Here is a 26,107-nt window from a genome sequence, read left to right on the forward strand (position 1 = left end):
AAGAGATGAGAAGGAGAGTTTTGAGATGGGTGATGAACTAATGAAAACGGTTCCTTATTTCTTTACTAAGAACAAAAGTCCTTGGGTTGGTCTAGGTATGAGTGAGGTCCGGGTGGGAGGAATTATTCTCTGCCCTCTTTTCTAGTGGACTGAAGGGATATTCAACCCTTCTCATAACTGTGAGGATTAATGGGATTTCTGGCATTGGGAATAAGGGATAGGGGAAAAGTTCATCCTTATACCCTCCTTACAGTGGTCCACTGACTTGCTACTAATGATGAGGGTTCATGTAGCCGCTGGGGAACCCCTATGAAGACCCAGGGCCATTAGGTTTGATTAATCATACCCTCCCGTAGGATTAAGATTCAAAGACAAAGTACTGAGAGAGAAGAATAGGGAAATACCAACCACAGTACATTGGGCAGTGGAGGTGACATTGAGAGACAAGAATTTCTCTTCACCATTCATGGAACTGAAATTTGAGAAATGAAAAGAGCAGGTGTCAGTTGAGAACTGATCTTGAAGGGTTTGCTTTTCAAATATATACTCAAACTGGGGAAAAAATAGCTGTCTTCCGATAATAGTGCTTTAAAATTTAAATTGACAGAAATTTGGAAGGCACAGATGCCACCCCCTTGGTGTTATAGGGCATTTTATTTAATCATTACAATTTATATTTAGTGGCATTTAGCCTTTCACAAAATTGGCCCTTTTTGTGGCGTGTTGAGGTTTCCTCATTTTAGGAAAAGTGCACCTGTCATTACACTTAGTTTGTTCAGAAAAACATACTGTCTCTTTACTAACCTGAATCATTACTCCAGTTCTATTTTTGTGCTACCTCCTTTCAGCTCTATCAGCTTATCTGGTATAAAAGTTAGCAGATTACACAAAGTTTTAGGGCACAGGTTCTAAATTAGAAAAAAGTGATTGTTCTATACTGGGAGTGAGGGTGACGGGGGGGAGAGACACAATAGATAGAAGTTGAGTGATCTTTTTATAGGTACCTCCCATTAATTTGCCCAATGATCCTTTCAATATAGCAATGTAATCACCTGAGAGGTGGTTTTTTTCTCCTGAGAATTTTGAAAGAAAAAGACTGAGCACTTTAATCTTGGGTACTACCTCCAGAAATTCCAATTTAATTGTTCCAGAGTATGGCCTGAAATGAGGAAATGTAGGCACATGCTAAAAATGATCCACTACTGGTATGCAAAGAAACTAGGATTTGACCTCAGGTCTAAGCTCACAGCTTTTGCTTCTTGGTTCTTTGGAACATATTTAGAATATTATAGTACCAGTCTCTAATCATTTTTCCCTGAAAGGGATTTAAAAGACCATTTTATTGTATTCTTGCATATCATATTATTACATCTTGTGGATACTTTCTCTGAAGGTATATACCTTCAACTTTATAGAGAAAAGTGGTAGGAAACAGAGTCCAGTAGAATATTCATTTTGTCTTATAACCTTTTCTAGAACATGGCACTCACATTCTGTTCTGAGAAGGTCTCTTGAAGGACTTGACTTTTTAGAGCAAATGGGGATGATTGCGGGAAGATACAGCAGTTGTTCCCTATCACATAACATATTGCAGAAGTGAAGAGGTGACTTTGCATAATTAAGTATGAATTAATAAAAGTTCTAATTTTAATTTTGGACATATAAAAGTACAGCTTTAGTTGGGCTCTGACACTTTGAATAACAGTAGAGGTAGTTTTTGAAAAAGAATAACTGTTCTCTTAAATATGAATGTGAATTGAGCTTATGAGACTGATTTTTACAATCTGAATAACCATATGGAACCCTATTCTCCAAACTCTCCCTCCATCCCCTCTGACCCCCATTTACCAGGCCCCGTGCAGTGGGAAAAGTGGGACACAGCCTCAGATTTCCACAGCATCATTCAACTCAGCAAAACCAAGTAGGCCTTCCAGTTTTCGAAACCTTATATTTTACACTATACTTAAAAGATAGCTAGCTGACAAGAACAATTTAAAAATAGCAGACCATGGACAGGTGACAAAATGTCACGCTGGCAGCACCAGACTGAATTAACAAAAATCACCAGATGTCACACACTTGATTCTATTTTCACAGCTGATTAAACAGCAGTGTTTGTTGGACAAAAGAAAGGAAAAAGAAATGGCCTCATCTGAATTTGGAATCAGTTTTTCTTTTGCTGTTATATATTTGTCTCTCCTCCAAAATGCCATAATAACTGTAAGACTTAAGACATTCAAAATATTTTTTATTTATTTATTTTTTATTTATTTATTTATTTATTTTTATTTTTTATTTTTTTAAAATATATTTTATTGATTTTTTACAGAGAGGAAGGGAGAGAGATAGAGAGTTAGAAACATCGATGACAGAGAAACATCGACCAGCTGCCTCCTGCACATCTCCCACTGGGGATGTGCCCGCAACCCAGGTACATGCCCTTGACCGGAATCGAACCCGGGACCTTTCAGTCCGCAGGCCGACGCTCTATCCACTGAGCCAAACCGGTCCCAGCAAGGCATTCAAAATATTAAACAAAAAATAAAATTATAAAATAATCCCCAATTTTAGAAAAGAAACCTTTGGTCATATGCAGTTCCTAAACTGGAAGACTATAAATCAGAGAGTTAACAGAGCTTGTCTTTGATTGGTGATCTTTTTTTTTTTTTTATAATTAAATCTTTATTGTTCAGATTATTACATCTGTTCCTCTTTTTTCCCCCCATAACTCCCCTCCTCCCAGTTCCCACCCCACCCTCCGCCCTCACTCCCCACCCACTGTCCTCATCCATAGGTGCATGATTTTTGTCCAGTCTCTTCCCGCATTTCCCACACCCCTCCCCCCCCAAGCATAGTCAGTCCATTCCCTTTCTATGTCCCTGATTCTATTATAATCACCAGTTCATTCTGTTCATCAGATTATTTATTCACTTGATTCTTAGATTCACTTGTTGATAGATGCGTATTTGTTGTTCATAATTTGTATCTTTACCTTTTTCTTCTTCTTCCTCTTCTTAAAGGATACCTTTCAGCATTTTATATAATACTGGTTTGGTGGTGATGAACTCCTTTAGCTTTTCCTTATCTGTGAAGCTCTTTATCTGACCTTCAATTCTGAATAATAGCTTTGCTGGCTAAAGTACTCTTGGTTGTAGGTTCTTGGTATTCATCACTTTGAATATTTCTTACCACTCCCTCTGGCCTGCAAAGTTTCTGTTGAGAAATCAGCTGACAGTCGTATGGGTATTCCCTTGTAGGTAACTGAGTTTCTTTCTCTTGCTGCTTTTAAGATTCTCTCTTTGTCTTTTGCTCTTGGCATTTTAATGATGATGTGTCTTGGTGTGGTCCTCTTTGGATTCCTTTTGTTTGGGGTTCTCTGCGCTTCCTGGACTTGTAAATCTATTTCTTTCACCAAGTAGGGGAAGTTTTCTGCCATTATTTCTTCAAATAGGTTTTCAATATCTTGCTCTCTCTCATCTTCTGGCACCCCTATTATTCTGATGTTGGTACGCTTGTAGCTGTCCCAGAGGCTCCTTACACTATCTTCACACTTTCGGATTCTTTTTTCATTTTGCTTTTCCGGTTGGGTGTTTTTTGCTTCCTCGCATTTCAAATCTTTGACTTGATTCATGCGATCCTCTAGTCTGCTGTTGGGAGTCTGTATAATATTCTTTATTTCAGTCAGTGTATGCTTACTTTCTAGTTGGTCCTTTATCACACCATCGAGGGTCTCATTAGATTTCCTGTACATCTCATCAAGTTTATCGACAGCCTCTAGAAGCCTCTTGAGAGACCTCAAAAGTGTGGTTTTGAATTCTATATCCAGTAGCCTGCTTTCCTCCGGTTCTGTCCTTTGTGGCCTGTTTCTTTGTCTTGGCATTTTTTTATGCTTCGCTGTGTCGATAGAGTGGCTTTCCGTGTTAAGTGTCCCAATTACCTGAGGTAGACACTCTTGGTGCACCCCCTTGTGGTCTCTGTGAGCAGTCTTGTAGTCAAGCCTTGATTGTTGTAGGTAAGGTAATTACTACTTGACCTCCAGGCCAACTGGCTGTGAGAATCAGCTGTGTTTGCAGTGGGAGAACTTCTGTCCTCTAGGGAGGTGCTAATCTAGCCTTTGCCTGAGGCTATCCGGCAAATGGCTCTGTGCAGGGCTTGGGCGGGGTGGGTCCCACAGGATCAACAGGGCAGAGGAGGGAGCAGTTATGGCTGCTCTCAGTCCGTCTCCAGGGGCTCTGCCTCTCTGTCCCAGCAACCGCTGCAAACCTCGGAGGGACCGAAGCCTGACAGTCCCGCTTCTCCCGTTTGAGTCTGGGTCCCTAGAGACTCGCCCGGATCTGAGCTCAGAGTCTGAGGCTCCCTCCGGAATGAAACAGTCAACCGCGCCCTCCGCCACCAGCCCGCGCCGCGCGCACTCCGCACCTTAGTATTTTACTTCAGCACTGCGCCTCCTCTGATTCTCTGTTCCTCCTAGTTGTAGAACTTCCACTCAGCCAGACTTCCTGTGGTTCTGGATGATGTCTGTTACGCCTTTTAGTTGTATTTTTGAAGTGGTTGTTCGAGGCAGCAAACTCTGGCGTTAACCTATGCCGCCATCTTGGTTTCTCTGATTGGTGATCTTGTTTTCTTTATTTTTCTCTGTTGTCTCATTTTTCTCCAACGAAGATATATTGCACTTTATAATCTAAACGTGAACTTTTGAAGAGGTAAAGAAAGTAGCTTAAAGCAGCCATAAGTAGTTTTACTAAAAATAATTTGCATTTAGTTGGGAAAAAATAGATTATTTTAAAATAATTGGTTCTGGTGGGTCTGGCATTGATCCAGAGTTTTTTTTTATAATATATTTTATTGAATATATTGATCCAGAGATCCATGGGTCAAAGAGGCCAACAGAATTAGGGAGGATACCAGGAAAAACAAAAAAGTTTCTGCTTTTTAGCAAGTAGTGATGCCTTCGTCTACAAAACATTGTCCAAGGCTCTTGTTTTTGCTGCATCTTTAGAAAGATTGAATCAGAAGAAATCATTATGAGATGGAGGATGATTAATTAGAAAGCTACCAAGCTTCTTTTCATTTTCATTTTTCCTGGCTGAAAATTCCTAAAACTTCATGGAAAGCGTCCAAAAAGGATCCAACTTCTGGAGGACTGCAGAGAGGGGCATACAGAAACATACAATAACTATTATTTGATGCAGTGATTGTAAACTACATAATTCTTTTTAAAATGTCTTTATTGATTTTTAGAGAGAGGAAGGGAGAGGGATGGAGAGATAGAAACATCAATGAGAGAGGAACATCACCGATTGGCTGCCTCCTGCATGCTCCCTATTTGGGATCTAGTCTGCAACCTGGCATGTGCCCTGACCGGGAATCAAACCAGTGACCTCTTGGTTCCTGGGTCAACACTCAACTCAGTCACTGCTGAGCCACATGAGCCAGGCATAAACTACATAATTCTTTACCATTAATGATCTTAGCACAAGAAATAAAAGAAGTTGAATGAGGATAAGCTAAATTTGGGCTTACTTTGCTTTCTTGATAACCCTTTATTATTCTAGGAATGTTTAGGGAACACACCTAGCTTTTAAGAACCACACTTACCTCTGAATATTCCTTGCTTAAAGAGCAGAGAGACCTTCTCTACATAATATTTCCTAAAGTTTGGATAGGCAGTGATTTTGAACTCTCGTTACATTTTTAGGCAGACTTTGCAGTGACTGGGCTATTTACTGTTAAATGTGAATACCTCAGAATATGTGTAAATCACATCTAGTTTTCATGTCTGTTAGTATTTGGTGGTAATGAATCCATAGAGTATCTTGGTTATCTGAAAATAATGGAGAGAATATTGATATAGCTAACTAAAATCAGAATGAAATTCTCTCTACTGAGTCAAAGTCTGTTCTGGTGACAAATTTTCCTATAATAGGCTCTGATCAAGGTGGTGGTAGGAGATAGCACTCCCAGCATATGGTACAGACTATAATTTTTAGGGACTCTAACTTGACTTAGGAGCTGGAAAAACATATGACACATAGATACTGTTAAATTTGTCTTTTAACAATTGGTAGTTTTTGAAACTCCTAATTATTAGCTTCTGGTAAATATGAAAAGATCTTAAAAAATTCATTAAAAACAATAAAACAGTCAATTCAGTTATTAAGAGATGATTTGTTACTAATATGATGATTTTTCTGTAGAAAACATTCAAATATATTATTAAAAAGAATTTTACCATAATATAAATGTTAGCAAAATAGTTTCCACAAAATTATAGATGTAATATCTTCCTCCGAATAAGGAAGTTTAAAATAATAAAAACTGAAAATAATTTTTTTGGAAAGTTCTTTAATGCTTTATGATAAAATTAGAACAGTTTCATCAGAATCCATCAACTGTTGATGATTTTTCCATTCTTAATTACTCTCTCTGTCACACACATACACACACATCAATGCAAGCAACATTACACTTAAGAGTTTTGTTTTTTCCTTATGCCTTCATATGAAATGACCTTTCATAAATTACTATGATCTGAGGGTCTTTAAGAGATTACGATGATTTTGATTTCACAAGGAATTCATGATTCCTCCTTTTTAGTTGAGGCAAATACTGTGATTTTTCCCTTTTGGGCCAGAAGAGTTTGATAATGCTGTTTGCCTTCAGTACCCCATAACAGAATTCAATACCAAATGATGACTGGCCTTTTGCAGTTGTTTATAACACTGCATTTGTTGTAAGAGTCAATCACTTCCATATCTCCAGCTTTCTCTGCACCACTCTCTCCCCAAATGCTGTTGACATTTATTTAAACAATGGTAGTGACCTGAAATTAACATTTTTCTGAGAATTTCATGTTAACTCTTGACACAATTGGACATGAAAACCTAGGAGAGCCAAGTTCGTAGATATTAGCTTTACACAAAAGCATTGTTTCAGTAATGATTTTGTTGTGGGAATTGGTCAAGAAAACTTACTAAGTACATTTTTTCTCATATAAAACTCTCTCTGTTTCATTTTTGTTTTGAAACACCCACCTCCTTTTCCTAAATAAATAATGAAAAAGCAAATCAAATGTCTACATCTTCTGCTCTTAACCTTGAAGGCTGTTAGTTGAAATATCTGATTTATTCTTGTCACTTTGTCTGTAAAGGGCAGAAGTAAATATGTTAGGCCTGTGGGCCACATGGTCACTGTCACACATTATTATTTGTTTTTTAATTTTTGTTTTATAACCCTTTAAAAATGTAAAAATGATTCTTAGCTCAAGGAGGGGAACAAACACAGGTAGCCAGCCAGTGTGGGCAGAAGTTTGCAACCCCTGTAACTACTATAAGGACAAAGGTCTGAAGATAAACATTATGCCCAAGGTCATACAACTAATTAGTGATAGGGGCAGCAATAAGAACCCCAGGTTTTTAGCTAGTCATTGTTCCCCAATTCATTATATAAATTTTACCATCTTTCTTCCAGTTGCCATTCTGGTAATCGTTGCATTTTTGAGGCACTATGAGAACTTTATCTTTTTATTCCTCCTTAGCTTCAAGTTTATATAGTTCTTGAATTCATTATTTTTCTGCTTGAATTTGAAGGGCACTGTGAATGGTTGTTTAAATAAAATGCTTATTTCAGGGAGTTGGCATGTTTAAATCGGAATGCAGAGATGCATTAAAGTTTCAGAAGATTATAATGGGAGCTTATTGTTTTGTTTTGTTTTGTTTGTTGTTATTGAGACTTTGGCTTTGTTTTAAAATTTTTCATGTGTATATTTTATTATTTGATTTAAAAACTTTTGTGATTGCTATGGCCTTTGATAGCATTGTTTGTTGTCGATTAATTTGTTTTAGCTTTTTGTAATGTTGGTATTTTACAATGTTTTGAAATGATTATATTAAGCATTATTTTCTTTGTGCTTAAAATAAAATTATTTTATTTTTTAGGACGCATGGGAATAAATTTCCATCATCCAGGAACAGATAATATTATGGCACTTAACAGTAAGTCTTCATGTGAAATATCCTATAAAATTAGCAGTGAAGTTTACAGCATGTTATTTCCATGTTTTTTTTCTTTTTAGTAATTTTTAAATTTTTCTATTACAGTTGACATACAGTATTATATTAATTTTAGGTGTACACCCCAGTGGTTAGACATTATATAACTAAGTGATGATTTATTGGGATAGTTCCACTTTTTAATTGTTTATTACATTTCAATGAGTAAAATGTAGACCATTATTTTATACTAGTGGTTCTGAAGGTGTGGTCCCTGGAGCATCAGCATCCTTTGGGAACTTATTAAAAATGTCGAATCTCAAGTCCCACTCCAGACCTGCTGAATCATAAACTTTAAGGATGGGGCCCAGAAATCTGTATATTAACAAGTTCTGTAGGTGATTGTGATGGAGACTAAAGTTTGGGAATGGCTACAGTGTGCCAGGGGTTGACAAGCTACAGCCCTGTGAGCCCACTGCCTACTTTTATAAAGAGCTTTATTGAAACACACCCACTCCCATTCATTTATGGATTGTCTTGTGGCTACTGTTGTGTTACAACGGTAGAGCCCAAAAAGCCTAAGCTGTTTTCTATCTGGTCCTTTACAGAGAACTTAGCTGACCCCTGCTGCATACCATGGAGGTGGAGTAAGGAAAGAGGAGGAGGAAAGGAGGGAGGTGAAGGGACAGAGGGAGGAGTGGGTTAGATAATGTGAAGGACTAAGTCAACTTATTTATGCATAACTCAGAATTTTCTCATTTTGGTAGATAGCCACAGTTCAAACTGGACATCCCATTAATAGAGTTTACGTAGTATATAGGTGTCAACAGCTTTTTAGGTTAGAAGTATTTTTGTCAGTAATAATTATTGGATTGAGTTCTGGAGCATCAAAACCTTGTTAACCAGAAAGTCATCGTATTAGTTAATCCTGGAAGAAATTTCTGGCTGGCATCAATTCTCCTCCCAAGTGTCTATGGATCAAATAAATACTTTGAAGAAGACATCATATTCTCAGTCCTGACTTGATGAGAGAGACGGGTATCCTGGTGAGCATTCTCACTTCTCAGTACTACTTCCTAAGTGTGAATGGGCCAATTCCCCATTCTTTGGTGTTCCTGGTACGTTCTTTTCCTCTGAGAATTACCACTGCTGAGGTCATCTAAACTGAAATTATCAGTTGTCAGAAGGACCTATACAGCCATTGATTTAATTTTCTCCTCTATCAAATGAGTGATATCAGGTTGTCCACTCTTATCCTTTCAGATATACAAGCTAACTCTTGATACACCTGGGGGACATCCTGGTTAAATCTAGGGTTGTGTACAATATAGCCCCTTTCCCTCTTGAGTAGGGATGTTAAAATGCCAGAGGAGTTCCTTAGGGCAGATTTCAGGTTATCTCTAAAATATATATTTCATATTTCTTTTGGCTCCAACATGCAGTCTACCTCCTAGTGAGCTCTGCAGAGAACCCATGACAGTGCTTGACAGTGCGGTTCTCATTCACTGTGCGCACATTTTGTTCTAAAGAGCTAGTATCCCCGTTTTGAGGGTCTTAGAAACAATAAAAATTTACTCCAGAGTATTCATCTCTATGTTCTAATTTCTAAAAGAATGCTCACTTTACATTCAGATTGTGCTACCTCTAATTTTTTTTCTAGATGTAGGTACATTGGGGTGAAGATGAATAGGCACGCTTAACTTGCTGAGCTTCTGTGATTTTGTGAAAGTTTGTGAAAACACTTCAGCCAGGTGGTTAAATGTAGAGTCGAATGTAAAAGGAAAGGACAGCATGGTAGTGTGTCTGCCTGAAGGAGTGAGTGTGTATTTGAGGAAAGATTGAATCTGACATGATGTGAGTTCTCTTTTGCAAGAGGGAGAGGATATAATTTTTTATTTTCTGTGTAAAGTAAAAATGAAGCTAGAAGACATTTTTCTTTCTAAAAGGTTTGGATACTTTGTTTAGATTCTCTTTAATTCTCTGCTTTTAAAGAAGAGATTTTGCTTATGTTCTTTCCACTTGGTGCATGTTACTTAAATTGCCCCCTTTAGCCTCTAAATGTTCTCATCTTTAAGAAAAGGGGACTGAAATTAGGTCATCTTAATGATTGCTTTCATGCAGAAGATTCTATGATTCTGTAATATATTTTAAAACCTCAAAAGGGTCACTCTGGCTGGTGTGGCTCCGTTGGTTGAGCACCATCTGTGCACCAAAGGGGTTGCCGGTTTGATTCCTGATCAGGACACATGCTCTGGTAGGAGCCAATTGATGTTTCTCTTTCTCTCTCCCTGTCCCTCTAAAACATTTCTTAAGAATCTTTTTTAAAAAGCTCTTTGATTCATTTTCCTTTGCCATTGGGCCACTTTGATAGGAAAGTTGAAAATGATGCTCATTCATCTCATCTTTATTGTAATCTTGTTTAAAACATGGCAGTGTTTTCATTTTCTAAAAAGGGTAAAGGAACTTGCTGATGTCATGCAGCCAGCAAATCGTCATCTGTGTCTTGGACACACACTTTATTCTGCCAGTCAGTCTCTTAATCCAGTGTGATTTCTACTCGTGGGTTTTCCCTGAAAGATCACTCAAGTTGCATTTAGCTCCTTTATAAGAGTTAGCTAAAGAATACTTTATTGATCTTAGAGAATTAGTGCACCTCCAGAAGGATCAGTTTTACTTTCAGAACATAGTCTTCCATGTTAGTGGCAGGAATTTTAACCATACTTCCAACGAGGCCTCTAGGCAGCGCAGACTGGGAGTCTGCTTTCCAGGACTTGTTATGCACAGGATCCCTAGGTAAACTGAAGTAGATGCAACTTTGCCTTCTTTTCTTTGTTGCTCTTCCCACACAGATACCTTTGATAATTGCATAAGTTTTTTTCTTCAGCCTAGTATAGTGGAAATAATGCAGTTTGGGGGAGGAAGGGCAAACAGATCTGGGTTTAAATCCTTGATCCATTACTGATTTGCTACCTGGGCAGCTTACCTGGTTTTTTTTATTTAAAATGAATATATTCCTAGAGAGTATTATACTAAATAAAATAAGCCAGTCAGAGGAAGATAAGTATCACATGATCTCATTTATATGTGGAATCTAAAAATACCTACTAAAACACTGATTTTAATTCATAAAATAACAGCTTTAAGTATAATGATGAATAAAAAACTAATGCTATGGTAGTAATAATGAAATAAAATAAAATTTGATTGCAAAGTTATTTTTCATTCATCTTAGATGATGCTACTAAAAGCAAACACTTAGAGAATGAAGTTTGTGGAAACTCTAAAGAAATTTCTGGGTACTTTCAAGGACTTGATAGGTTGAAATACTGGCTCTTCAGTGTTGGGATTTAAGAGTAAAGGCTTTCAAATGTCTGTCAACTGGTGTATTACTTTACTGAGGCTGCCCTAACAAAACAGAAATTTATTTTCTCACAGTTTTGGAGGCTGAAAGTCCAAGAACAAGGTACCAGCAGGGTCAGTTTCTCCTGAGGCCTCTCTCGTTGGCTGGCAGATGGATGCCTTCTTTCTTGACCCTCACATGGCTTTTCTCTGTGCAGTCCCAGTATCTCCTTTTCTTATTAGGACACCAGTCCTATTGGATCAGGGCCTTACCCTTATGACCTCATTAACCTTAATTCTTTAAAGACCTTATCTTCAAAAACAGTCACATTGGGAGTTAAGGCTACAGTGTATAAATTTGGGGGGGGGGGCATATTTCATTTCATAACCACTGGGGAATGGGTAAACTGTGGTATTTCCATACTAGTACTATGGAATACTACTCAGCAATAAAAAGAAAAGAAATATTGCCCTGGCCAGCGTGTTCAGTGGTTAGAGCATTGCAGGTTCAATGTCCAGTCAAGGGTGTGTACCTGGGTTGCAGGTTCAGTCCCCGACCTCAGTCAGGGTGCATGTGAGAGGCAACCAATTGAGGTGTCTCTCTCACATTGATCTTTCTCTCTTTCTTTCTCTCCATATTCCCTTCTCCCACTTCCCTGCCACTCTCTCTAAAAATCAATGGAAAAAGTATCCTCGCGTGAGGATTAACAAAAAAGAAAAAAGAAAAATATATTAACACAGGCAACATCATGGATAAATCTCACAAATACTGTGTGCTACATAAAGGAAGCCAAACACATTTATTCCATTAATGTGAAGTTGTCAAAAGGGTACACAAACTATAGTACAGAAAGCAAATGAATGGTTGCCAGGGGCTGTGGGTTCAACAGCAAAAGGGCATAAGGACAATTTTTTAGGGAGATGAACTGTTCTATATCTTGATTATAATGGTAGTGGTTACCTCACTGAATTATTACCAAAATTGATCAAACTGTACACTTAGAGTGGTTGGATTTTATTGAATATAAATAATACCTCAACTTAAAGGGAAAAAAAGAATAAATGCGGTGGAGTCAGTGTTGACCTGGACTCAGTCCCTGTTTTAGTAGCTGAGTCACCTGGTGCCAGTCACCTTCCTGGGCCTCAGTGTGTCCATCTGGAAATGTATATTATGGCAGTTGCTTTGCAATTAGAATAGATTTGGTTAACATTTAGCCTACAGTGCCCGGAGCATGATAAATCATCAATAGGTTATTACGTTTTACTTCATGGTATTTCTTCTCTTTTGTAAAGTATGTCAGTAACACTAGTATTATTTACTGTTTAGTGTTACTTTCTAGGCTTGCAAATGAAATGGAAAGATTTTTCTGAGAAAAATATGAAAAGTCAAAGAGAGAATGGTAGGAAGAAGGGACTTTAAAACATCCAAACACTTTATGTAAATATAGCAGGTGAAAATGTACCCCATCCCTTCAAGCATAATTTTTACCTGCTAAGTTCGTGTTGTTTATAGAGAAATTAATCTTTCAAATTACAGTGTGCCAGATTGAGAATCACTGGCCTAAAACCATGTTACCTACCACTATAAAGACAAAGATAGGAGAGGAGCATTTTTGAGATAAACTCCCATCATTCCTGCTCTTTGGGAATTTACAATCTAATTAGGGAAAAGGGGACATTCTTTTAGTAACTTTAAGATCTTTAACTCATCTTTTGGTGGAATTTTTTGCATGACTAATAAATACTTAGATGGAAGCTGGACAGGGGCCATTAGATGTTTGAATAGAATTCAATTTTGCTTACTGAAGTGGAATTCAAAAAATAAGTTTGCAAGGTGTTTTTAAGAAACTGATTTTATTGCAAGGAAAGAAATAAACAATTTCTTTCTAGTAAAAAAAGTTGACTTTTACTAGTCCTGACAGATATTTCCAAGCCAGTTAATAAAATGTTCTATTAAGTTCTTGTATCTTGTTCATCTGGTTTTCATCAATACAGCTTCCCAGGGACTCTGCTTAAGTTCCTGAAAATAGTGCATGCTCTCCTGATCCACAACAGAATGGAGACCTCAGTCTCCCCACGACCCCTTGTCTTTGAGCCTTTCTAGCGGAACCTGTATATAATGTTACTTTGCTTAGAGAAACTTCAGCAAATTTGGGTGAATCCATGTAGTTGAAGAATTACTTTAGATTTTTAAATCAGATCATAACATGCCCTTGGGGAATCCTATGTATGAGTGCAGCTATTTTAAACCAATTATGGGCCAACTCATAAGGAGTAACAGATGATCCCTTTACAGCGTTTTCTCGTATGGCTAACAAGGCACCGTTCCATTAGCGTGAGAGTGCCATTCACAATGTACTAGTCATTGATCATGTAAACTTATTTTTAGAATAACTCTGGCCTATCCCACTGCCAACTGCCTGGACCTTTATATATATACAGGGTAGGGCAAAAGTAGGTTTACAGTTGTTCATACGGAAAAATAATTATACAAGAATAAACTCTGTATTTCGTGTGCTCACAACTGTAAACTTACTTTCACTCCACTCTGTATATGTGTATATATGTATTTTTATTTTTTTATACTTTTCCAACAAGTTTTTATTATTAGTTAAGCCATACTTCAGGATCCCAGGGTGAGATGTATCCAGGTCCCCCTTCACCTCCCTGGGAGAAGGTTGGAGGGCAGAGGACAGGTGGGTGTAGCCAGCTCAGATCTTCCCAGGGAACACGCTTTCTGCCTGGTGCAGAGGGACTTGTACACACACTGGTACCATTTGCACACGGAGACATCACCCCCTTCAGCGGTCATTGCCTTCTCACAGCAGTGCAAGTCCAGGTAGTTCTGCCAGCAGTTCCTGCTCTGGTTCTAGTTGGGGAAGCGGGTGTCAAGGGGCAGTCTGGTAGTTCTTGGTTCTGGTCTTGATGTCTTCTGCCCTGTTGCTGACTCCTAAAGGTGCCCCTGAAGCAGCTCGTAGCTTAATGTGACCTTCAGCAAAGACACCTCCATCTGGCCGTTTATATGTATTTCGATGGATTAAAAATGATTCTTTACTTTTCTTTTTCAATTTTGGATTATTCAGGTTCATGATTCAAAGACTACAAAAATGGTAGCATTTCCCAGTGAACCATTCTAAAATATTTGTAATGTTTTTATTTTTTTATTGGAGTATAATATACATACCAAACCATGCACAGAACATAGCTTGATGTGTTATCACAAATTAAACACAGCCCTATAACCAGAACTTAGATCAAGACCAAAACATTACCAATACCACAGAACCCTTCTTAGGCTCCCTTCCAGTGAATACTTCCCTGGCCAAGGGGAACCACTACTTTTGACTCCTAAAAATTAAATGTAATTTTATGAGGTGCAAAATTGTTTAATACATATGAAATGATAAAAGAATTTTATCTGTAATGACTATGATGATTGATAACCAAGAATTAAAGGTCTTAGAGGAAGTAGATACGACTTTTAAAGTATATCAGATCTTATTATATCTGATATAAATCAACACTAGCATAGAATATGTCATGTAGATGAAACTAGTCACATTACCCCCTCTTTTGCCTGTGTGGGGTTGTTTTGTGCTGGCTCATTTAAATTTATATGTTCAATATTCTTCTTGTTTAAAATTCCTATTTGCTCTCATGGGAAAGCACTGCCTTTGTGCTCCCAAGTTTCTCTACTTGGTGTTCATGTCATTACCTCTCCCTTAGGGAAGTGTTTGAATCTAATTAGTCTATTTGCAAATGGCCCTCATATGAGCACATTTTTAATCACCAACAGGGTTGGCCTACATTCTAAAGGCCATCAAGGCATGCATTCCTCCCTCCCTCGGTTGCGTACTCAGCTAACAAGCCGTATTTGTTGAATACCAGCTTGGTACAGAGCGTTCTACCAGGTTCATTAGAAGATACTAGAAGTAGTAGACGACATCAACCTTGCTCTCTAGGAATTTAACAGTACAGTGTGGTGTTTAAACCTGTGGAATCTGGACCAGACTGCTTAGATTTATATTCCAAGTTCACCACTTCCTAGCTGTGTGATTTTAGGTGAGATACTTAATACTGTGTCCCATTTTCCTCATTTGAGAGAAGAGTCTAAGAATACTTATGTCATAAAATCATGGGGAATACTGTTAATATGTGCCAAGCATTTTGAACTGTTCCTGGCACACAGTAAGTACCTCATTAAATTTTAGCTGCTATAATAATCATCATCATAGAGATCATAGATAAAACACTGAAATTAGAACCAAGGTAGCACATAATTAAATTCCATTGTGAATGAAGAAAGCAAGTTGAAGCATCTGAGATTACTGAATTGGCTGCCTATTCCATATGCCATCTTGCCTCCATGAAACAAGGCAAGGACTCACTCCGTGAGTCCCTAGGCTGACATGAATCAATTTATTGTCCTTGATTAGAATAGAAAAAGCAAAGAATATATAAAAATCATGTTTAAGGAAGTTTTGATTAAAACTCCCCAGTATGTCTTTTCCAAATCTTCCCCAGTCCCCAATTCAGGGTGCTCTTCCTGTCCCCACACCGGTCTGGATCTGTTCACTGGATCTGTTTCTATTACTGAATATTTAGCAGATAAAGACTTGACTGATCAGCATTCTCATTTGTCCTTTAGGTCTGATGAGTCATTTGTACCTTAGTATTGTAATCATATTCTTTTTCATTGAGTATCTGGTTAGAAATTAGATATAATGAAAGAATGGAAATTTGTTGTTTGGAAGAGAAATGAGTAATTTTGACATACAGAATGCTTTATTTTTTTCTCTAAGTAGAGGTTTTGCATTGGGGGTGTTGGGTAGCATGACATCATTGGGAATGGGAGAAGGGACAAAAAAATAAGTGGTAGGATGTCAAAACCTATTTAATCTCTTTTGAATGTTACCTGTTATTAATTCATTCATATTATTATAAATGAAGTAGGCTTTTTAGGAGGCCAAGCTAAGAAACTAACTACCATTTATTATACATTCTATGGGAAGATGAATTCCAGCTTCCAAAAAATGAAAAGTGTAAAAGTTAAAAAAAAAATTTGGGGGGGAATGCATTTCCTTTGTAAGTGTTGTAAACAGTAACTGCTTTGTAAGTGCAAGAAAGATTTTTTTAAAAATTGAACATTATAGTGAGAGAAGGAGTTAGGGAGGAAGTAGAGCTTGAACTGGGGAAGCATGAGTATGTCTGAAGAAAAGTGAAAACTTACAGAAGATGAGATGGGCCAATTGGTATTTTAAATTTCTAGCTGCAAAGTCTGAATTCTTTCCCTAGGAAGGAAATAGTTTTCTTTATTACTATCTTATACTGCAAATACAATCCCAGATTATCCTTGTTTCTTGGTTTTAAGCTATTATGACACTCCATGATTTAAAAAATTGATTAAAGCCTGACCGGTTTGGCTCAGTGGATAGAGCATCAGCCTGTGGACTGAAAGGTCCCAGGTTCGATTCCGGTCAAGGGCATATACCTTGGTTGCAGGCACATCCCCAGTGGGAGGTGTGCAGGAGGCAGCTGATCAATTGTTTCTCTCTCATCAATGTTTCTAACTCTCTATCTCTCTCCCTTCCTCTCTGTAAAAAATCAATAAAACATATTTTTAAAAATTGATTAAAGATTTCATTTATTTTTTATAGAAGCTGGGGTTTTCAATTTGAGAAACTTTCCACTTTGAAAATAATCTTAGATAACAGGATCTCCTATCAATTTCTGTATGATACCACAGTCTCGCTCTATTAAACACCGTAACAGTGCATTCTGTGGGCCTTGAGGTTTAAGGAAGATAATCTTCAAAGTACTCTATTCTTCAGCAAGACCTGGGGTATACCCAGTACACTAATCCCTTTCTACTCTTCCAGTTCACTTTCTAGATGACAAATACAATGTTTTCCCCTCATCTATGATACTGTATGGAAAGTATGGGGAGACCAAGAGAAACTTAGTCACTGAAAATTTTATAGAAACATCTGTAAAGTAAGAGTTATTTTTGTGTAAAATTTCTATATAGTTTTCAGGGGACTCTCTGGAGTGTGTGTGTGTGTAGAAATTCAGAATTCAGAATGACCACCAGTGAGAATTTTTTAGGTGATGTCTGATGATGATAATATATTGTATAAATGAATATGTATAAATTAGAAAAAAATTTTAAAGAACTCTATCTATATCTGATATAGATAATGGGCCACAATGTAAATCTTTATGAATCGTGTGAAACTTAAGCACCCAGTGTGTCTTTTCAAATGGCTGCCACGTCCAGTTGAATGCGCCCCCCCCCCTTTTTTTTTTTTGCTGGTGAACCCTTTTATTTTTATTTATTTTATTTTTTTCCTTTTTAGGGGTTGCTATTCTGTTTTTCTTGTTTTTTTAATCTTTATTGTTGAAAGTATTACATAGGTCCTCCCCTGCCCCCCCCCCCCCCATTAACCTCTTCCAGCCCTCTTCAGTCCCCCCCCTCCCCCCAGGCCTTCACCACCGCTTTGTCTGTGTCCATGGGCTATGCATATATGCATACAAGTTCATTGGTTGATCTCTTCCCACCCACCCTCCCCTGCCTTCCCTTTTCCCTTTAAGGTTGTGATTTAACTTGTGCTTCATAAAGGATTTTTAAATATAATATGTCTGCAGTCCATTTAAACAGTATCTCCAGATCAGTTCTGAGAATACTTAGGAAAGGTTTGTGTGAATTTTTTTTTTTTTATTTCTAAGTTCATCATTTTGATACAAATACCCATGGTTTTCTTCTGTGTTTACATGCAGCCAGGAGCTATGGGCGGAGACGAGGTAAAAAAATTTTTTTAATGAAATCTTTTGCTTGCCAAATTGTGAGTAAATATGATTGTGTGTATGTTTATATCTGTGTGTGTGTGTAAAACAGTTAATGTGTGGTATGATGTCCTATCTTAATTATTTTAGTGACATAATTCTCTTATATGTTCATTATATATTTTTTGTTGTTAGTTGGTAATTTGTTCTTTAATGCTAATAAAGACATAGCAAAGACTATTTCTACTGGGAAGTTTTTGTTATATGATTTATCGTGAATGATCTTGAGGGGATACAAAAAAAAATTTTTTTTCTTTTGGTCCTGTATCCACTGTGTTCTTCTCCTACCACTTAGAAGCAGAAGTTGGGTATTAGAAGGCAATTCTTGATCTTAGTAGGTGGACTGGTGAATTTTTGTGTGTGTTATATCCAGAGGCAGATTTACCTTGAAGCTAAATGAAGCTTCAGTTTCAGGGAACCTCACTTTCATGAGCCCCCTCCACGATCTTTATTTTTGTGTTCTTTTTGTTAAAGAGGGATCCCCAACTTGTATAGTTGCTAGGCCCCATAGAACTTGCATTTTCTCCTGGTCACACCCAAACAAAATAATATTGCTCTCATTTGTATAATGCTTTAGCCTTTCTAAAGTATTCCCACATCTATAGTTTGTCCAAATAATTTTAGGAAGTAGGTAAGCTTGATGTAGTAGAAAGAGTATGAGATTTAGGATCAAGGACCTAGATTGTAATCATTGCTTTATCACTTTAGTCTGGTTCCTTATCTGTACATTATGAGGTAATAGAACCAGTCTTGTTCAACCTCAAGAGTATTAATGAAATTATAGTATAAAAAATGGGAAAGGAAAACCTATCCATGTAAACTAAAAGCATTCCAGAAATATAAATTGCTTTGGGACTCAACTCATTTGTAGAAAGTGGGAGAAATGAAGTAATTTACTTGCTATGTGATCTCAAGTTAAGATCAGAGGCAAATCTGCTACCTTTGTCTTTTGGCTGCTTATTGGGTGTTGTTTACCCTTCATTGGCTGTCTCTGACTTTGTAGTTGAATCCTGAAGAGACGATAACATTAAATTCATAATATTTTATTATTTATTTCATGGTAAATATTTGTTGAATTGATGAATATTGGCAGAGCCTAATATGTATTTGAGTTGCCATTGAAACCTTCTTTCATGGTGGAATCTGTTTTCACCTCATGGTAAAGAAAAACATTTGTGTTGTTGATTATTTTTAACCCTGGAAATAAATACCATTTAACATTTTTAACCTAAATTAATTATTATTTTGTTTTTATTTTAGAGAGAGAAGCATCAATTTGTTGTTCCACTTATTTACACATTCATTGGCTGATTCTTGTATGTACCCTGACCAGGGATCAAACCTATAACCTTGGCGTGTTGGGACCATGCTCCAACCAATTGAGCTATCCGGCCAGGGCTTAGGCTAAATTATTTTTAAATTTAAAGTATAGAAAATAACATTACTAGAAATCATTTTGTACCATTTCTTTCTTTGGCTGCTAGAAAAATGATCACTCTCAGGAAGGAATAGGGAGTGGACCATTTTACATGTAAGATAAACACCATCTGGAGGGTCGATGGCGGGGGAGTAGGCACACACAAATCAGTCGCCAGATCTTGTTAATATTTTCCCACTGGTTTCTTCCATTTGTATTATTTCACCTTTCTGAAATGCCACTGTGTCCATGTCACACCCCCCTTTCCATTCAGGATCCCCATCATCTGGCTTCTCCCCGTTTCACCAGCGTTTTCCTCTGCTTCTGCTGCCTTACACTCTTCCTTTCTTTTCTGGGTGCCCTGATTCTTCAACTGGAGATAAGTTCTTTGAGGACAGTTGTCTCTTTTCCCTGACACTGTGGTAATTCATATAGTTAGCACTTAACAATGCTTAGTAATGAGGACTGCTTTAAAGTAAACCCACATCTATGCAGAACAGAGTTTGGCCTTATATTTTAAAAATTATTTTTTTACAAGTTATAGTATATTAAATATAAGATCACCTGTAGTTTCTAAACTCATGAAAAAGAATTACTCTTCCTATTTCCATGTTACCTTCTCGATATATATTTGTAAGTTTTGACTCAATCGTTTTCAGAAGCCATGATCATTTTTGCATCAAATACTAAGCTAAACACTGACTAGATCAGCAGACCACCAGTGGTCTGTGAGGCCCAAAAGGTTGGCGACCGCTGGCCTAGATGACTTGATCCCTACTTACTGTAAGTCTGCAGTTTGATAGTTGTAAATGGAGAGAGAGAGAGAGAGAGAGAGAGAGAGAGAGAGAGAGAGAGAATGAATATGAGTGTGTACATGGGGGGAATAGTAAAAGATGAATGTTGACTTTCTGTAATGAGGAAAGAAAGTCTTTGTTCCATACTTTTATTTGGTCTTCTATTCCCAAAGCTATAAAAGAAGAAATGTCATCTTCTTTAAATGCAGTGACATAGCTAGGTGAGATGGGGCAGGTGTACCTCATATCCACTTTCATTCTCAGAAATATACTCATCTGGGCCAATGCTGCATAATATAAATTTGATGAACTGGCAGATTTTCTCATGTTCACATATTTGTGTGACTAGAGATTATATTAATACTTGATTTGTTTCCTCCAAACAAAATTTAGACTTACCCCAAAAAGCATAAGAAGTAAGCTTGCTGATGTATGTTGTTTTATTCTACCTATGGTTAAGATTTGCTATAACTCACCCTGGCCAATGTGGCTAAGTTGGTTAGACTGTTGTCCCATACACCAAAAGGTCACAGGTTTGATTCCTGGTCAGAGCACATATCCAAGTTGTGGGTTCAATCCCCTGAATATGAGAGGCAACCAGTTGATGTTTCTCTCTCCCTGTTCCTCTCCCTTTCTCTCTCTCTCAAATCAATAAAAATTAATTTTTCAAAAAGATTAGCTATAACTCATAATCTATGTGTTACATATACAGAGTGTGGCAAAAGTAGGTTTATAGTTTGTATGGAAAATAATACAATAATTAATAAATAATAATACAAGAATAAATTCTGTGTTTCAAGTACTCACAACTATAAACCTACCTTTGCCCACCCTATATATGTCGGTAAATATTTTAGGAATAGGAAGCAAAGGGAATTACCTCGCAGTTTTGAGATCTGTCAGCGAGAATTAGGCCAGTAGAATCTTTCACCTCTCCTGAACCTGGAAAAGCTGCCTTGAATAGGTAGAATTTCAGGAACACTTTCGATAATGGAAGAGGAGGGGAAGGCAAGGCACTCTAGGTATGTGATTCAACTTGAAAGAAAGCTTTGAGGTGAGATTGGCATGACCAGTTGCTTGGAAGATATGTCCCTGAGGTGTGCAGTGGGGGCCAGCTGGACAGGCGAGGTTGGCAATGAGATGGGCTGTGCTGCCTTGATGAATGGTTGTAAAACAGAGGGGAAGACTCCCAAACACAGATATGTCAGGCTTTAGGAGGGTTTCACGAAACAAATAATGAAAACCAGAGAGAACTTGGGCATCAACAGAAGGCTTAGGTGGGGAAACAAGTGTTGGAGGGTAGACTCTTTGCTTCCAGTAGTGTAGTTGAAGTGGCAGTGGTTAGGGAAGAAGAAGAATTAGATATGAAAGAATAGGATTTGAAAATGAATATTGATTGTGTATAAAGTATTTAAACATCCAATTACATTTTCTGTTGATACTCATTTTTATTGTAGAAATGTGTTTTAGTAGACACATGTTGATTTCCCTTGTGGAATCAAAAAGACACCAAAGCATTGTAGCATTTTCTCTCAAGAGTATTCTGTTGTTTTTTCTTAGGAGTATTCTGGTTTTCACAAGCTCTGATATGTGTTTTCCTATATAACTGCGCCCCCTGTTAGAAACTAGTCTAACAGGTGGTATACAGGACCTTTGCCTTACATTTAGCAGCACCCCTGACCAAAATATATGTTGTGTTTTTCATTGTACATGAATTTTTATGGACTCTGGGAGACTTCTGTCCATATGTAGACATGTTGGGTGTGTGGCAGTGCTCTTGCTGCTTAACAGCATTTCTTAATCAAAGAGCAGCAAGGAAAATAAAAAAGATCTTTTTAAACAATGTAAATGAGCAAATACAAATAATGTTTGGAGTTATTTTACTATTGGAGTTGCTGTTGTAAAATGTACTTCTGTGTATATTTAACCCATAGAAACTTTATTGACATTAATGGATGGCTTAGTTGATAACAGTGGTTCTAAAAAGTCAATAAGACAAATTTGTATACCAAGTTGGCGTTGGGCCTTTCTGCCAAAGCCTGCCCAAGGGAGGAGAGATCAGCTATAGCAGTGAAACCATAATGCAAGCATGCCACCGTGCTTATTCAAATCTGATTATGTGAGCTTTCTTGTTTAAAGGAATGGTTGGTTCTAGAGTGAAACAAGGACAGCTAAAGAAATTTCTGAGTGCTCATGATTAAAATCTCTGAAATGTTACTGTTCATTGTAATAGGAAACTTTGAGCACAGGACATGGTATGAGGAATAACACTAGTTTTTCACCTTTGCAAGAAGGTGCCTAAAGAAATAACGAAGGAGGGGCTCTTGGTGGGCCACCCTAATTTCATTCATTACGTGTTTGTGTGCTTACTCTGGGTCATATGCTGGGCTAGACGTTAGATGTGTTCTGTCTCTCTGCTAAGTGTTCATTCTAGTAGGAGAGAGACACACAATAAATAAATGAAACAAACATTTTTATACTCAAAAGTTATGATAAGAACTAGGCAGGAAAAATGGGAGGTTCCCTCCAACATAGGATGGTGTTCACTGAAGAGATGTTATTTAAATTGAAACTGAAAAGTTGGAAAGACAGCTATCTTTAAACTTCTTTATTATGGAAATTTTCAAACACACACAAAAATAGAATAGCTTAATGAACTATATACCCATTACTTAGCTTCAGTGATTATCAACATTTTTGCCAATTTTGTTTCATATATTCCCCCCTTCAAGTATTTTAAAGAAAATTCCAGACATTATAAGACAGTTATTTTAAGAGGCTTTAGGCAAAGTATTGTGTGTGGGGGTGGGGGTGGGGGGGGGTGGGGAGGCAATTATAAAAGATCACAGATCCCACTTTTATGAAGTGTCCAGAATAGGCAAATCTATTGAGATAGAAAGTAGACTAGTGGTTGCCTAGGGCTGAGAGATTTGAGGAAAATGGGGAGTAACTGCTATTGGATTACGTGGGTGAATTGTATGATATGTGAATTATATCTCAATAAAGCTGTTATTTTTGCAAAGGGGGGTGGGACTTGACGAAAGAAAAGGCTTTGTGTGTTTGAGGAAGTTAATAGAGCCCAAAATGGCTGAGCTTGGAAGGGGAGAGGGGAGAGTGTCTTAAAAAGAGGCTGGAGGAAGGAAGGAAATCTGATCATGCTGGGCTTTAGCTCCTGGTGAGGATTTTGAACTTGGTCCAAGTACAAGAGGAAATCTATGACTGTTTGAAAGCCAGGGTCAAGTGATTGGATTTATGTTTTTCAAAGAGCACTCTGGCTACTGTTTGGAGTGTTGTGACAGAAGTGGGCTGTCTAGTTCAGAATGATAGGCAAGAGATGATGATGTTTTAGGGTAGGGTAATGGCAATGGAATTGGAAAGAAGTGAACAAATGGAAGATAGATTATGGGAGTTGGAATCTACCCTCTTTGATGGCATTAGATTGAAGAATTGAATGTGGAAAGTAAATCAGAAGGAAGACTGAAAATGATGTTCAGGTTCTAGCTTGAGCAATTGTATGGATTGTGAAGCTACATATTGAAATAGGAGTGGGAGAGAATAGGTTTAAAGTAGATGCCAAGAGTTCATTTATAAACAGATTCAGCTTGTGATAACCAGGAGATACCCACATAGCAATACCAGGAAAGATGCATTTCTATCTATTTGTATAGTAGGGTTTTATGGAAGACTTTTGTGTAATAAAAGGAATTCTGCTGCCCTCAGAGATTTGAAAAATCTCATCTAGTTTAAATATATCAATATGTAAATGAGACTCAGGGAAGTGATATATCTTGGCCAATGTCACAGATTAATGCATAGCTTAGAACCTGACTCTCTTGACTTACGGGCAGTTTTTTTAAGGGAGTCATTCCATTTAATCCACTTAAAAAAAATTCCCAAAGTGACTATTTCCTGAGCTATTTGCAAAACTAAGATGAAAAGAGTCCGGCTTGGAATGCATGCACTGGGCCAGAAGCGGCCTGGTGCTATTGATTGACAGCAGAGGCGCTGGTGGGGGCTCACAGGTACGTCGGAACAGCTTTGGCAGTCCAGCTGGAAAGGAAGCCTCCTAGGGTAGAGTTATCTTGGACGAGCCTTCTTGCTTCAATAGTGCTTTGCAGGTTTCTTACTTGGCATTTTTCTTATAAGGGTCCTTCAGGTTTAAGTCATCTCTGCATTCAGAGAGTATTTTTCTAATTACTGGGCCAAAAATTACATTCTGGTTATTTTTTTATTTTATTTTTTTAATGTTTTTATTGATTTCAGAGAGGGAGAGAGAGGGAGAGAGAGGTAGAAACATCAATGATGAAAGAGAATCATTGACTGGCTGCCTCCTGCACGCCCTACACTGGGGATCAATCCCACAACCCAGGCACATGCCCTGACCAGGAATCGAACCGTGACCTCCTGGTTCATAGGTCGACACTCAACCACTGAGCCATGCTGGCTGGGCACATTCTGGTTATTAATTGAAAATAGATATCAGAAAACCAGACCATTTGGTAGAAAAGAAAGCCAAATGGCCAAGTCATAGCAGATGAGAAGCTTTTCTTTGGCTTCTGTTGAAATATTGAATATGAATATTTTATATGGAAGTATCATGAGGTTAAAGCAGATTTATATACTAGATGTATCAGAATATAATTTTTTGTTAGGTAAAATGGCTTACTTTAAGTATTTGGTCTTGGGGAATGTTTTCATTAAAGAAAAGAAATACATCAGAAAGATGCTAGTTAGTGAAGCAGGGCTGTTTATGGGATGCAGTTTGGGTGCAGCCTCTTCAAGGGTCTGTTTCTAGTAACACATGTTCAGGAACTAAACCTTACCAGTCTTCCCAGGGATGATTTGTCCTGAGGGGGATGGATTTATGCCAACCAAATGAATGTACAAATACCAGCCTCACAAGGGACCACTGGACAAATCAGAACACCACTGCTTTAATTTATTATGGAGATGGATGCACAGAAATACAGCGTCAGTGGCTGGTTACTTGTGTGCTAGTTCAAGAGTCACCTCTTGCCCTAACCAGTTTGGCTCAGTGGATAGAGTATCAGCCTGCGGACTCAAGGGTTCCAGGTTCAATTCCGGTCAAGGGCATGTACCTTGGTTGCGGGCACATCCCCAGTAGGGGGTGTGCAGGAGGCAGCTGATCCGATGTTTCTCTCTCATCGATGTTTCTTACTCTCTATTCCCTCTCCCTTCTTCTCTGTAAAAAATCAATAAAATATATATGTTTTTAAAAAGAGTCACCTCTTCACAATAGCAACACACTAAATTCACTTATAGTCTTTCAGGAGCTTGTCATTGGAGTATAGGAAAATAAATGGTTGTCAGGCTACGGAAATATCAAATGAGCCATTCGGTCCCACAGAAGAGTAATCCCACCAGTATGATAAAATCCTTTTATCTCCTGTTGGTCTGCGCTGGGTGAACCTACAAGTTCTTCCTCTTCACTTCTTTTAAATGCCTCCTGCAGACTTACTTTTTGTTCCATCAGCACTCAGGGCAGTCACGTTACAGTGAGATGGACTAGATTATGGATTTTGCAGTCCATTCCTGAGGATATACTTCCTTTAACTTGATTGAGCTTGGATGTTTCCCAACGCTCTATCTATATACTTCACACAGTACCTCTTTCGGTGGCTGCCTGCTATAGATGGGCAATTTCCATGGTTCTTACATTTGAGCACAGGGTTCACGGGAAATCTGTTAAAAGTGCAGATTTT

General features: G+C 37.8%; 1 protein-coding gene across 8 annotated transcripts in view; it reads left to right on the forward strand.

Annotated features, from left to right (window-relative positions):
• The window catches only part of CPEB3 (cytoplasmic polyadenylation element binding protein 3), a 179,111-nt gene that overhangs the window by 76,542 nt on the left and 76,462 nt on the right, over positions 1-26,107 (forward strand). For 6 of the 8 annotated variants that reach the window (XM_070432705.1, XM_070432708.1, XM_070432703.1 and 3 more), the window contains 2 exons: positions 7,938-7,994; positions 18,108-18,131. In XM_070432705.1, the coding sequence (XP_070288806.1) occupies positions 7,938-7,994; positions 18,108-18,131 (81 nt within the window). The remainder of the gene's footprint in view (positions 1-7,937; positions 7,995-18,107; positions 18,132-26,107) is intronic. The other 2 variants (XM_070432707.1, XM_070432709.1) reach the window with 1 other exon arrangement.

The sequence above is a fragment of the Myotis yumanensis genome, unplaced genomic scaffold (genome assembly GCF_028538775.1).
Source record: "Myotis yumanensis isolate MYYU_CA2020_CCGP unplaced genomic scaffold, mMyoYum1.0.hap1 SCAF_13, whole genome shotgun sequence".
NCBI classification, from domain to species: Eukaryota; Metazoa; Chordata; class Mammalia; order Chiroptera; family Vespertilionidae; genus Myotis; species Myotis yumanensis.